This window comes from Helobdella robusta, assembly GCF_000326865.2.
Source record: "Helobdella robusta unplaced genomic scaffold HELROscaffold_52, whole genome shotgun sequence".
Lineage (NCBI taxonomy): Eukaryota > Metazoa > Annelida > Clitellata > Rhynchobdellida > Glossiphoniidae > Helobdella > Helobdella robusta.
The window spans coordinates 1,325,477-1,339,062 of record NW_008705269.1 but is presented as its reverse complement, the minus strand read 5'-3'; the positions used below and the strand labels follow the sequence as shown (position 1 = coordinate 1,339,062).

Genomic DNA, 13,586 nt, shown 5'->3' with positions numbered 1-13,586 from the left:
GATGTTTTTTTCTAACCGAAAAGGAATGACATTAAGAATTCATTCAGTGCAAGAACACGTTTTAAATATTTATATCATAAACAAGTGGTTTCAATTTATTTAATTTTTACAAATAATTATACAGGTCAACTTATTTTAATTTAGTAATTTGATCATTTTACAAATGTGATAAAAGTTAAACAACTTTGTGTAAATAAATATAAACAAGAGAGATTGTTGAATTATGACTTAACTTTTGTTTATGTGCACCTAATTATGTGACAAATATTTAGGATGACATTTGAAGAGTTTATGATTAAACTTTTCTATCTTTGTCTCAAGAGTATTGAGTATTTTTATTGCCACTCCTACATTAACTATGATGCTGACACTAAATTGTTGTTTTGTAATTGGTTTCGGTGTTGAATATTGACATTAATTACATCAATTACATTTCTCCAACAATTTCAACTTTGTCTAAAGTTTTTGTATTAATTGGTCTTTCAATTTTTTTCGTTATATTTAATCAAATTAATATTCTTAATTGGCAATGTGAAAGTTTGAAACAATTAATAATTATTATCATAACAAACCAATCCTGATTGTTGAAACGAACACGTCAATTGGAAATAGGCGAGTGACATGAGGCGGCTCGAGTCTGCACTAATTGGACTAATTGATACAATACTGCAGGGAAATCATTTCAATTGAGCAATTAGGGTGTTAGTAATTTTACAATTAGCAGTAGCTAATGAGATAATTACGAGCAACAAATTGTTTGGCATAAACAAGTTTTATTACAAAAAGTTTATTAGATATAACCTATTCCATGGAACAATCGCTCCATGATCAACGTCCTATAGACAAGATATCTACAGTGCTAATTTGACTCGCAACAGTCGGATGAATGGACTCAACATTATTACAAAACATTTTTTTATCCAAGTATTAAGTATTTGATAACTATTTAAAGTTTAAAGCATCAAAAAAATCAAAATCGTAAGCAAGAAAAGATGCTGGGTTGTAAAGTGAGGTATTCAGTTTTTATTGGTTTGACGTGTAGGTTCAATTAGCAGCCGTGAAGTTGACAGTGAAAACGATCCTCCAATCAGTGAGGTATTCCCTTTTTTGGCAGGTACTTTTAATTAGGGGTAAAAAAGTTGATCTGTAAGGTATTCACGCTGACACTTAGTCTGATATATGCGTTTTATTATTAGCTCTCAACTAGGGTATATGAGAGAGTCTCTCATCTACAATTCATCATTCAATTTTCAGTCTTAATCATATCCTACCAAACGAATATTCAACTTTAAAAAATCCTGATCCAACATTTTTCAATCATCGACATTTAGAAGTAACATTTGCAGCAATTCCAGCATACTTATCTACATAAAAAATTATAGAAGTTTTAAAAAGTGTTCACAACACATCTGGCTAAAAATGAATTTTGAACACTACAGCGAAGTGAACTTGAGCGAAGGAAGTCACTCCAGACAGCGCTTACGTGAACGTGCGTTGTTGCAGCAAGACTCGCCAATGCACCGAGGCAACAAACCTCATCAAAGTTTGCAAGAGTTCACCAGATCCAACAAACACGTTTCAACATTTAGCAACATTGCCTATAGACAAGATATTTGCAGTGCTAATATGACTCGCAACAGTCTGATGAATTATCGTAAAAACATCGGTTTGCATGAGAGGCAGCAGCAGTCAAGTGTAAATAAAAGTTTTAAAAAGAGGAAACTATCTGGCAAGGACTCATCAGAAGTACCGTTCACAATCAGTGGTGACAGTGATAATTATATCGATAACAAAAGTTGTTACAACGCGTCGCAATATTCATTTCAAAGTCAGCATCAGCTCCACAGTCATCGTCGCCATCGACATCCCTCACCTCATCCCAACTGCTGCTACACCGACAATGAAGAACGTGGGAAGGTTATATTGAAATCTATCACCTCGATTAATAATGCTGATGCAAGAAATCGGTCCTCCATCTGCGACAACACCTTGGACGACATCAGAGACCACAAAGGGATCAGTCGCAGGTCTAGCCAATCAAAATTCATTAGGAGATGTAGCAGCGTCATTTCATTTCGACAACTTCTGGCAAGTGCTAGTGAGACAGATAATGACAGCAAAATGAATGATACAAGTATGATGCCGAACGACAATGACAACAAAAATTGTAGTCCCAAGAATCCACTCGAGAACACTGGAAAACTGCGAACTGGAGAAATTTTGGCAAGGCTGGACATGATGAGAAAAAATTTAGCTGACAATTGTTTGCAGAAATTTGGCAGACATTGCATTCCATTGATGAAAACATTGAACAAGGACATCATCTACGACAATGTATTGGAAGCCTCTATGGGTCTCACTAAAAACAACAACATGAAGCAACCAAGTTTTGTGAAACGTCTTCTACTTTCCAAACAACTCACCAACGTTAAAAATGGTTTCTACGTCTCTTGCATGCTCCAATCAGCTGGAAAAGTGTTAGTGACGTCACACAATATGCTTCCAACTGTAAGGGTTGATTTGGACAACGTGTCTGACTTGGAGTCCCATTTCTATTGGCTGATGAAAGTTACAAGTGATTGGTCCCTGATGAGAAATTTGAAACAAGTGATGAAGAGCGAATTAACAAGCTGCAAGAAATTAGAACCAAACATCTTTCACGAAAAATACGCCATTTTGAGAGCTGTCAACGTTTTGCAAAAGATAACTGGAATTGAGAAGTTGGGTCATCTGCACACCAACATCGTGAAAGGAACAAATTACAGCGTCTTTATGTTCATCGACAACGACATCAACGCTGAATCAAAATCTTCCACACCATCTCTTACTTCATCACCAGTTTCATCATCATTTTTATCGACACTGAAATGGATGTCATTAGACAAGTTATCTTCATCACCAGTGTCAAACAAACAACTGAAAACTAATGGAGTGTTGAACGATCTAACCAGCAACTGCAAGGAACTTTTAACGGAGTCCAAAAATTTGAACGAACAACTGAAGGATGGAGTGTACATAAGCTATCTCTACATGACTTGTCACTTGCAACACGGATTGCAGGTTCTCGTCTCCAAAGATACCCCCAACAACTTTCCATCCATCAGAATGAACGATGACCACAACAGTAGCAGTGGAACATCGACGACGAACAATTGTGCAAACATCTTGAATGAACTGAAAAGTAGAAATTTTGAAGCTATCGACGATAATTTTAAAAGCACAATGTTTTCTACCATGCCTCAGTTCGATGATGTAACATTCGCACAGCTACCAATTACCCCAGAAACATCACCAGCATCATCTCCATCATCGGCAACACAGCAAACAAACAGAGGCACATTTGATGATGGAGTCGCTCTTTCCAACCGTCTACATACATCCATCATACCTCTCAACGACCAAGTTAAAATGATACTGCTTGCTCCTCCCCAGTCTCTCTTCTGTCCCCTCATCAACCACACTCCTGTAGCACCACTGCCCTCTTCCTTCTTCCTACCTCTGCGTGCCTTTGAATCGATCCAGCTGAGAACATACCAACCGCAAATCTTCCAAAAATATTGTCAAGTGTCCGTCATTATGGAAATGGCTGTTGAAATATACAGAAACCGCAAGGCTGTCCTGTATGCAGGAAGCAAACATTCCCAGGAAGAATACACGTCAGAACTTGCATCGGTGAATTTGATGTTGAGTGAATTGAAGAAGGACATGGAGGAAACATGGAAGAAGTATCGATGGATTGGAGATCTCATCAGCCAAGCCCGTTTACCTGTCTCTGAAAACTTCATCAGCCTGCATCAGTTTTTGTAATTTTTAAAATTTTAAAGTTAACGTTTCAAAAGACTATAGCATTAATCTTTTATTGGTTTTGTTTTTTATTAACTTATTGAAATAGAGATTATTTCAATAATAAACGCATATTTTGTTGTTGTTGATACATCTACCTTGTGCAAGAATGTGATTACAATTCCACTCTAAATTTATAACATTACTCCAACCATTAAAAGTTCTTCTAAATATTACGATATATTTTAGAATGTGAAATGTTTTAAAATCGAAATGATGAACTTCTCCATAATTTTTTCGAATATCTTAATAATTTGTTTTGTTATAAATTATTTATTTTTGGGAAAAGTAGTTTCTGTAAATTACGAAGTATTTTAAGATTGAAATGAAAAACAATTATCTTAAACCAACAGACTTTCTTTCTGTTTGAATCCATTCGCGATTATTTTAGGCACCGCTGTAAGTATGTATTTACTTTTTGTTTGCTAAACAAATAGTCTATTTATAAATAATTGCCACTGCTTATAAAGTATCGGACGATTTCAGCTCATTTTAAATCTGATCGATCCTACTATATTTGTCTCTAACTCTCTACCAAGCAGACTTCTACTTGTTTCGCCGTCCTCATCAAGCATACTTCCACTTTGTCCTCAAATTAAAAATAAAAAAAATTCAATTAAGAAACATATATCTACTCTTTGATCGAGTGCAGATTGTACGTTTATTAAAATGATAATTGTTTATTGCGGAACAAAATGTTTGTCAAGTCATTGTGATTGCGATATTGATTGCTATGCATTTGATGCAGCTGTTCGTATGGGCTGTTGAACGTGTTGTAACGCTGATTGCTGTTGTGAAAGATGTGGTTGGGCTACAGAATGATTGAATAATTTGTAGTGCCACTTGTAGTTGTGACTCTGTTGACAGGCTTTGTGGTGATGATAGCGCGTGAAGTGGAGTTGTATTTGCATTAGCTGCATTTAAGTTCTTACTGTGTTTGTGGTTTTGTGGTAGATTGTAATGAACATTGTGAAACATCTATTGGTGGAGACATTGGTGGATGTAATGATGTGTTTGTTGATAAAAGTGGTAGACTGGGTTAAGGTGCTGATGGAACGGGATGTGAAGAAGTTGTCGGTTGTGAGTTGATTGATGGCTGGTTGAAATTAAAAAATCTATAGTTTCTCTTAAACAGTTCACTAAGTTTATCGCCGCTAAATTTTTTGCTTCGAGCGTCACATGGATGTTGAATAATGAATGATAAACTAACTTGCTACGACTTTATTATAAGATTAGTTACGTTAATTAAAAATATTTATGTTAATATAAATTAAACACAAACTCATCCATTTTGGTTTGACGAATCTTTATGCAATGTTAATATAAATTATTATTGAATATAAAAACAAATTTGCGATATTTCAAAAAGTTGTATTTTGTAGTGTTTTAATTCATTTTCTTAATAACTTTCATGAATAACAAACAGCAAGCATTGATATGGTTTCTTTCTTAAATATTTACACAAAAAGTTAGCGTTGAAATACATTTAAAAAAATATAAAAAAAATATACCCAATACAAAATTATTCGTACGTCTGTCGATGAAGAATCGAAACTAAAAACCTTCAAACAATATTTGCACATAATTAAACCCTATAAAACTTTTTTTAATAGGTAGAGTACTTATTTCAAAAAAATTAGTTTTATCTACGCCTTCTCCGTTCTTCTACGTCCTTCCTTTCTTAAACCAGGACTTAATCTGGCAAAAATTCAAGTCGGTTTCATGCGCAATTCGTTCTCAAGTCAGTGACGTATTCTCTTTGACTGAACTCGTGTTTCAAAACTTCACGTACTTCACCACAGCAACGTGAACGGCTAACTGCATCAGTTCGAATTGTTTTTCAACCAAAGTGTTATATAGATAAAACAAATAGAAACTGCTTTGGTGTTTGTTTACCATTAAAATACGGCGGTGTTTTCAATACAACCAGCTGTTTTAAAGTCTTAAACAACTTTAAAAAAAAATGAACAAGATCATCTGTCACATAATTATGTACAGCGTAATGGCTCAATGGTTAAAGGCGCCTGGTTTTGCTATTGCAATGACTGAGTTCGAATACAAAGAGATCCCCGCCTATCATCAATGTGCGTGATACGTGGTTTGCACGCGTATTCATGTACGCTGTGTGTGTTTGTCTTTGAAACCTCTGAAGCAATTGAAACCTCTGAAGCAAGCGCAAAAGAGAGAGATTAACCTTTAACACACAAACAAAAATTGAGTCATAATTGAACAATCTCTTTTATTTATATCTTTTTACCTTATTTGAACTTTTTTCACATTTGTCAAATGATCAAATTACTAAATTAAAATAAGTTGACCTGTATAATTATGAAAATTGAATAAGTCGAAACCACGTATTCATGGTATAAACATTTGAAACGTGTTCTTGCACTGAATGAATTCTTAATGTCATTACCGTTCTGTTGAAAAAAAATCACATCAGTCCGAAACTCCCTGCTTATAATCACTACTTCTGAATCGACTTAGTAACTACTAAGCACTGTCCTACCCTTTATGATGCGGTAGTACTTAAATGTACACACAAAATGTACTCGTTGTAAGGTACAAACGAGATTTTCAAGTTTATCGGATATCACACTACTGGTAGACAACATCTTTAAATGTTTTTATTAAAATGAAAATTACTTCAAATACAAAACAACACAACGAAGAAAACAGAATTAAAAATCAATCAACTATAATCCAACTAATTTTCATAAAAATTCATTCTAACTCAAAAACATAGCAAAAATGACTTGCATTAGAAACGGCTGTCAGTGTTGTTGTTAATGTTACTATTATCTGTAATAAAACTCATTTAAAAAACAAAAACATAAAAAATTAACAGTGTTAAAAATTAATCAACTTCATCAACCAATGTAATTATGTTTTCTAAAAATTATTTATGAGTCTTCATGTGGTGTCGAAAACAATTAGGATCACTAAAAGACTTGCCACACGCTCCACAACTGTAGGGCTTTTCACCGGTATGTATCCTCACGTGGACTTTTAAAAGAGAACTCCGAGTAAACGATTTACCACAGACATCACATTCATATGGTCTCTCCCCAGTATGAGTCCTAATGTGAACATTTAAATGAGAACTCAGAGTAAACGATTTACCACAGATATCGCATTCATATGGTCTCTCCACAGAATGAGTCCTAGTGTGAACATTTAAATGAGAACTCTGAGTGAACAATTTACCACAGATATCGCATTTATATGGTCTCTCCCCGGTATGAGTCCTAATGTGAACATTTAAATTAGAACTCAGAGTGAACGATTTACCACAGATATCGCATTTATATGGTCTCTCCCCGGTATGAGTCCTAATGTGACCCCTTAAATGACCAGACCGAGTGAACGATTTGCAGCATGTGTCGCATTTGTATGGTGTCACTCCAGAGTGAATTTTGTTATGATTCGTTAGGTTACCCTTATTTGAGTAAGACTTGTTGCAAACATCCCATTGAAATTTTTTTTCAATCTTCGTTTGGCCGTCAAATTTCAATGTTTCGGTAGAATCTTCAATCTTCTCATCATCTTCAATTTTCATTTCATTTTCTTTGCTTGCGGCATTATCATCAATTTTTACAGCCTCATCTTTTTCTTCATCTTTCATTGCCTTTTTGACAACAGTTTGATTTGTTTTGTCTTTCGGTAAATTTTCATTCATTATTTTATCATGAATTTTTTTCTTCATACTCATTTTCCTTGGAATATAATCTGTAAGTTTATTAATCGAATATCATTTAAAAATTCATTTCTTAAATTTTCAGATTTCAATTTATTAAAACTTAAATAATGATATGAAATAATTGTTAAATAACAAATATTAAAACATATGTGCCTAAAATATGTAATAGATATTTAAAATTAACTAATTAACTCACACCTTGGCCTTCATAAAGTATGTAATCCTGGTTGTAATCCCAAGTGTACCATACATAGAGCTCCTGGTTGGCAGGTATATTTCTGTTAGCTCTGAAATACACCTGAAATCCTTGGATAAGGAGAGTTTATTGGTAACATATTGATAACTTTGATTATTTTTTAAGTTTGTTTATGTAAATTTTTTGTTATGTAAATTTTTTGTTTTCATTCTGTCGTCATATTTGATAAGTGACAACTTGCTAAGGTTCAAATTTACTTGAGGAAAAATAAAAAAAAATAGAAAAAAAAATGTTCAAACTTAAAAAAAGATTTAAAATAAAATGATATCAAATTAATATTAAAAAGGGAACAGCAAAGAGCATGCAACCTTGTTGGAACGCATCTAGATTTCTTTGTTCTTCCTTCACCGGTGGTTTCACATACCTCATCCAGTTGGACTTGTTTGCATTTTTACCAACAATAAAATGATGGCTGTAGTTGTCAACAAATATCTGTAATTGAAAATAAGAGTCGTGTTATAGTCGAAAACAATAATTTTTCTTTATCTGACTGCTAATTAGACAGATGGAAATAGTTTTAATTGAATAAAACCTTGCATTTATAAAAAATAAATAAAGAGAAAACAATTTATTATTATAATTAATGAGTCACAATAGCATAAAGTAACAAACTTATAAACATACCTCCCAATATAATCCAGTTTTTGATGCAATCTTTTCATCAAACAGAACTTCTCCCACGTATGGTCCAAATATTGTATCAATCTCAATTGGCCTGCTGGTGAAGATGCCCAAGACTGAAGATGGCAGATTTGAATATCTCAACTCTAAGCCGTCCGGAATAGTTCTGGCTGCAAAAGTGTTGTAGTGAGACCAAAGAAATGTGCGTGTGGCCTTTTTTTCATTCTGAACTTGGATATATGAAGCTTGATTTGATTGATTTGAAGAATCACTGCTATTCTCTGACTGAATTGATGACTCTTGGCTGCTATTACCTATTGAAGTTACTGATTTTATACCATTGGATGTATGACTTGGTACATCCTGGCTTGTTGAATTTTGTGATCCAATATCCCAACTCTTTTCATTTTCATTATCAGTATCAAAAGAATCATCCTTCTCAGCATAGTTTTTCTTATCAGCTTTCCTTAACTTGTATCTTGGTTCTTTTGGCTTGGTGTCTTTCAACTTTACATTGTCCATTGCATTTTCTAACATTTCCATATCTAGAAGAATGTTTAATAATGTTATTAATAATAATGACAACAACAACACACGTTTAGACGTCATTTTCCCCGAGATCGGGGGTTGCCGTTTGGCTACCTATGATGAAACCTAAATACCCCTTTTGCCATCATAAATATTTTATTGGCTAATTTTTACGCAGGACGCCCTTCCTTACGCAACCACAGTTATAAGCGGTGGACCTAGCCTTTGATGATGCAACATCACTCACAAGGCAGTGAGGGTCAGTTTAATGTAATAACCAAGACAATTATTAATTATGATAATAATTAATTAATAATAATGATAATAACAAAATTTCATCTGATAAAAACAAATAAAAAATAAATTTAAAAATAATTCACTTGTTGGAAAGAATAATTGCATGTCTTCCAATGTTAATTCTCCTTTTTTAAATTTGTCAAATGCCCTTTGCTTCAACTTTAAACTTTCTTTCATCAATTGCAGTGAGCTTGGAGCAATAGCTTTGATGAAATTCCAGGCAGCCTCCTTGTATTGTTCATTTTTTACTAATGGTAGTTGTACACCGTGTAAGTGTTTTTCTGTGATTTCCTCATCATCATCAAACTGAAACAACGACATGATCAATTCAACTAATTAACATCAAATCATGTGAAAGGGACATAACTATTTAATAAACAATGATTGTTTATGATAACAATATTTAACTCAACAAATGTAGAAATTAAAAAATGACCAACAAATGACAATCCTCCTTCTTTATAGAAAGATTCAGGGACTTCTGTGAAAAATAAAGCATTTTTTACTTCTTCAGGCAGTTCTGAAAAACCTTTTTCTGCTGATAAATTAAATTAAAATTTAATAATTTCATCAAAATGTCAACAATTGAAATTAGAAACAAACTTTTTTTAACATTTTTAGCTTTCATCTTTTTTAAAAAATCAGGTTCACCCAGATCCAATCCTTAAAAAATTAAAAATTTGATATAAACATTGCAACAAACAAAAATGAATAGTTTCCATTTTATAAAATTGCAATCTTAATGATTAAATGTATTTGAAACATTAAATTTTATTTTAAAATAAAATTATGATGTTAATTGATACAGAATCTATTCTATTACATATTATTTTATCTGTGGTACATCCAAAAATTAGTTGTGGGAGGGGCTTAATCGCTTAATTAAATTAAATTTGTTACAAATGTTGTCAACCAGTTTTATGCCATCATTCCTTTTGCTATTTTATTACTCAGTAATTCTATTATTAGTAATAATTACTAATAATAAATAGAATTACTACATTTTATTGTTTTGGGGCTAAAATTAGTTGAAAAAATATTCAGTGCCATTCTCTACAAATTAATAAAGAGGTTTTTGTTCAATTTCAATTTTGCCTTTAAAATTTCAATTGAAGTTAATTTTTCATTTTTTTTAGGGTTTCAATGCTGAAAATTTCATACTTGGCTAAACCTCTGCATTTCTATCACAAAAATTAAAAAATGGATGAAATTAGTTATTTAATTTTTAAAATCTAAAAAAATAGCCAACCTAGAGATTTGCAAACGAAATAATTTTTCAACTTGTTAAATTTAATTAACTTCTCCACAATAGACATTTTGTCCAATTCTTCCCCACTATAATACAACTTCAAGTCGCACTCCGGAAAATTGGATTTGAACAAACCATCGTCTGATTGAGCGGAAAACGCCATCGATTTCGATTCAATAAAATAGCGGTCAAACAAAACTCAAAATATAATATGAAATAGACGCCAAGAAAAAGTCAAAACTCACAAATCTCGTCTGCCTGAGCGGCAGTAAGTTTACTTTTAGTCTCAATGTTGAAGCGCTTTCTAAAGATGAAAAATTATTGTGCAATTTAACATCAAACTTATAAATTCTGAAAGAAATGTCGTGAATTCGATAATGACTTTTTTTAGTTTCAATAAAGCAAAAAAAATTTACAAAAAAGACCTTGGGAATTGTACATATAAAGCAAAATAGGACAAGTATATATATTATTATTAAATTCAATTGCAACGTGAAATTATATTTTAATTTGTTTCTTTTTCTAATGATATGTTGTAATTTATTATTTAATTTATTTATTAAATTAAAAAATTGTTTTTTAATGTTCATTATTATTATTTTTTATTATTATTACAGAATTACATAAATTTAAGTAAAAAAATTTATTATTGGATATTAAATTTAAACAAACTAAATAAACATTATATATTATAGATAAGGTGAGTTTATAGGGCTGTATAATAAAGCGTTGGTAGGACAGACTACACAAATTTTATTTGATTTTGTAAAAAGATGCCAGTAAGTCTCGGGTTCGAACGCGCTTTAAATCTCGTTGAACATAACGTGAACATTTTTTAATTGCGTTACTTTTTATTCATGCACGTTATGGGAGAATAAGTTGACAGAGTCAAATTGTTCGGATGGATTACCAAGAGTATCCGCAAATAATACAGCAACAGATGATAACATTAACTTAATGAAAGAAATCATCGCTGCAACATTAACACTGGATACACCAAATCCATCGACAACTCCAACTTGTGGAAAAATCCGAATAAAAAAATCAACAACAACAAAGTTGATCCGAACATCTTACCAAGCTTGATCAATTCAAATGTACACTCGGACAACACGAACAAGAACATTCAAAACAATTTCCCAAGATTGAACAAGAAGATAAATATTCGCCGGATCAATTCAAATGCGGTCCCGCGCATGATCACTAACACAAACACTGTGTTGGACATCTTTAACAATTTTCCACAAAACAACAACGTCAACCTGAACAACATCAGAATTAGCAGTCCACAAGTTTTGCAGCGCATAAATAACATAAACAACACCTCAAACGTGTTGACAGGCTCCTACATCATCACAACGGTGCCGAGAAACATTAACAACATCATCTGTCTGATGAACTCTGGCATCAACAGCGGGAACCATCCGAACATCTTACCAAGCTCGATCAACTCAAATGCGGTGCTTTCAAATGCCCGTTTGAACAACACGAGCCAGAACATTCGGAACAAAATTCCACGCTTGGACAACATGCACAATATTCGCCGGATCAATTCAAATGCGATGCCTTTCAACAACACAAACATGACGCCGCGCATGATCACTAACTCTGGATTTAACGTCACAAACATTTTCTCGCCAAGGAACTACGTCAACCTGAACAACATCTCTCTTAACAGCCCAAACATTTTGAACAACATTAACTACATCTCTAGCTCAAACAACAACATTAGCCTTAACAGTCCAAACACATGGCAACTCTTGAACAACACCACCCGTAACAACAACAATTTTTTGAAAAACGACAACACCAGTCCGACCAGCCCAACTGTTTTGCAGCGTCTTAAAACGAGGACACCAGTCCTAAGAAACAAGCTTTTAGTGTCTCATAGAAATCAAGATGGAAGCAATAAAGTGCTATTCACAATTGAAGAACAGCTGGACAGATTGTGCGACAATTCCGATGATGAAGAGAATGAGAAAGAGGTGGTGGGAGAAAATGATGACCTCTCTGACGAATCCTCGGCTGCAGAAAAAAAGGATCCTGACCCGTTGAACTCAGACGATGATGAAAAAGACGTGGACAAAAGTTCTATTGAGAACTTCGTGGCCTGTCAATTCACAAAGGTAGTGAAGAAAAAGCAAATTTGGAGGATGTACTTGAAGCTCGGCATCATTCACGTGAACGGGAAGGAGGAGGCCTTCCACCAGGCACTGGGTGAAATTAAATTTAATTAAGGTAGTTGAGAGGGAGGAGGTTTCATATGTATAAAACTGTAATATACCTCGTTGATGCATTTCGAATGTGTTTCATGCCTATGCAGATACACATCTATCTTTATTGAAACATATTAAATTAATGATATGTTCCGATAAAGATAGGTATCACATAGAGTTTTTTTTGTTTTTTGCGCAATTTCAATTATTACTTAAGAATATAGAGTTGCTTATATATAGATATATAATTTACTTCTTTACTTAAAATACACAATGATATCCTTCTCTCTAGTGACAATAGTAATCTTACTCTTCTTCTTGCTCTTGACTTTTCTTCAGCTTTTGATACTGTTGACCATACTATTCTCTTGAGACTGCTGCATCTTTCTTTTAATATTACTGATTCTTGTCTATCTTGGTTTTCTTCTTATCTCTGTAATCGTTTTTCTTCTGTTGTTCTCAATAATTCTACTTCTAACTCCTCTACTCTTACTTTCGGGGTACCTCAGGGTTCTATCCTTGGCCCTCTTCTATTTATACTCTATACTTCTGAACTACCTCGTATTATTAATAACTTTTCTTTCTCTAGTCAACTATATGCTGATGATTCTTATATTTATACTTCTTTTCCTCCATCTAATCTCAATAGTGTTCTTCATAATTTATCTCTATGTCTTTCTTCGATTATCGCTTGGTCTGATTCTATGTGTCTTAAACTTAATCCTTCTAAGTTTGAATTAATTTGTTTTAATAAATCTAAACACTCAATTACTATTCCTCCTATTATCTTACCTGATTCTAAAACTCTTGATGTCTCTCATAAGTTTCGTAGTCTAGGTTTTATCTTTGATTCTACTATTCTCTCTCTCTCAGATA

The 13,586-nt window shown here is 33.2% G+C and overlaps 2 protein-coding genes across 2 annotated transcripts in view; one reads left to right on the top strand and one right to left on the bottom strand.

The window, feature by feature from the left end:
* Window positions 1–1,419: 1,419 nt before the first annotated feature.
* Window positions 1,420–3,807, top strand: HELRODRAFT_179209 (hypothetical protein; the record flags this gene model as incomplete). Its single annotated transcript, XM_009028043.1, has 1 exon — window positions 1,420–3,807. The coding sequence occupies one exon, from the start codon at window positions 1,420–1,422 to the stop codon at window positions 3,805–3,807; it is 2,388 nt and encodes a 795-aa protein (XP_009026291.1).
* Window positions 3,808–6,742: 2,935 nt separating this feature from the next.
* The window catches only part of HELRODRAFT_157641 (hypothetical protein), a gene marked incomplete at both ends in the record, with an annotated part of 10,030 nt that continues 3,186 nt past the window's right edge, over window positions 6,743–13,586 (bottom strand). Inside the window, 2 exons of the mRNA XM_009028042.1 lie at window positions 6,743–7,333; window positions 8,291–8,292. Coding sequence (XP_009026290.1) covers window positions 6,743–7,333; window positions 8,291–8,292 — 593 coding nt within the window. The remainder of the gene's footprint in view (window positions 7,334–8,290; window positions 8,293–13,586) is intronic.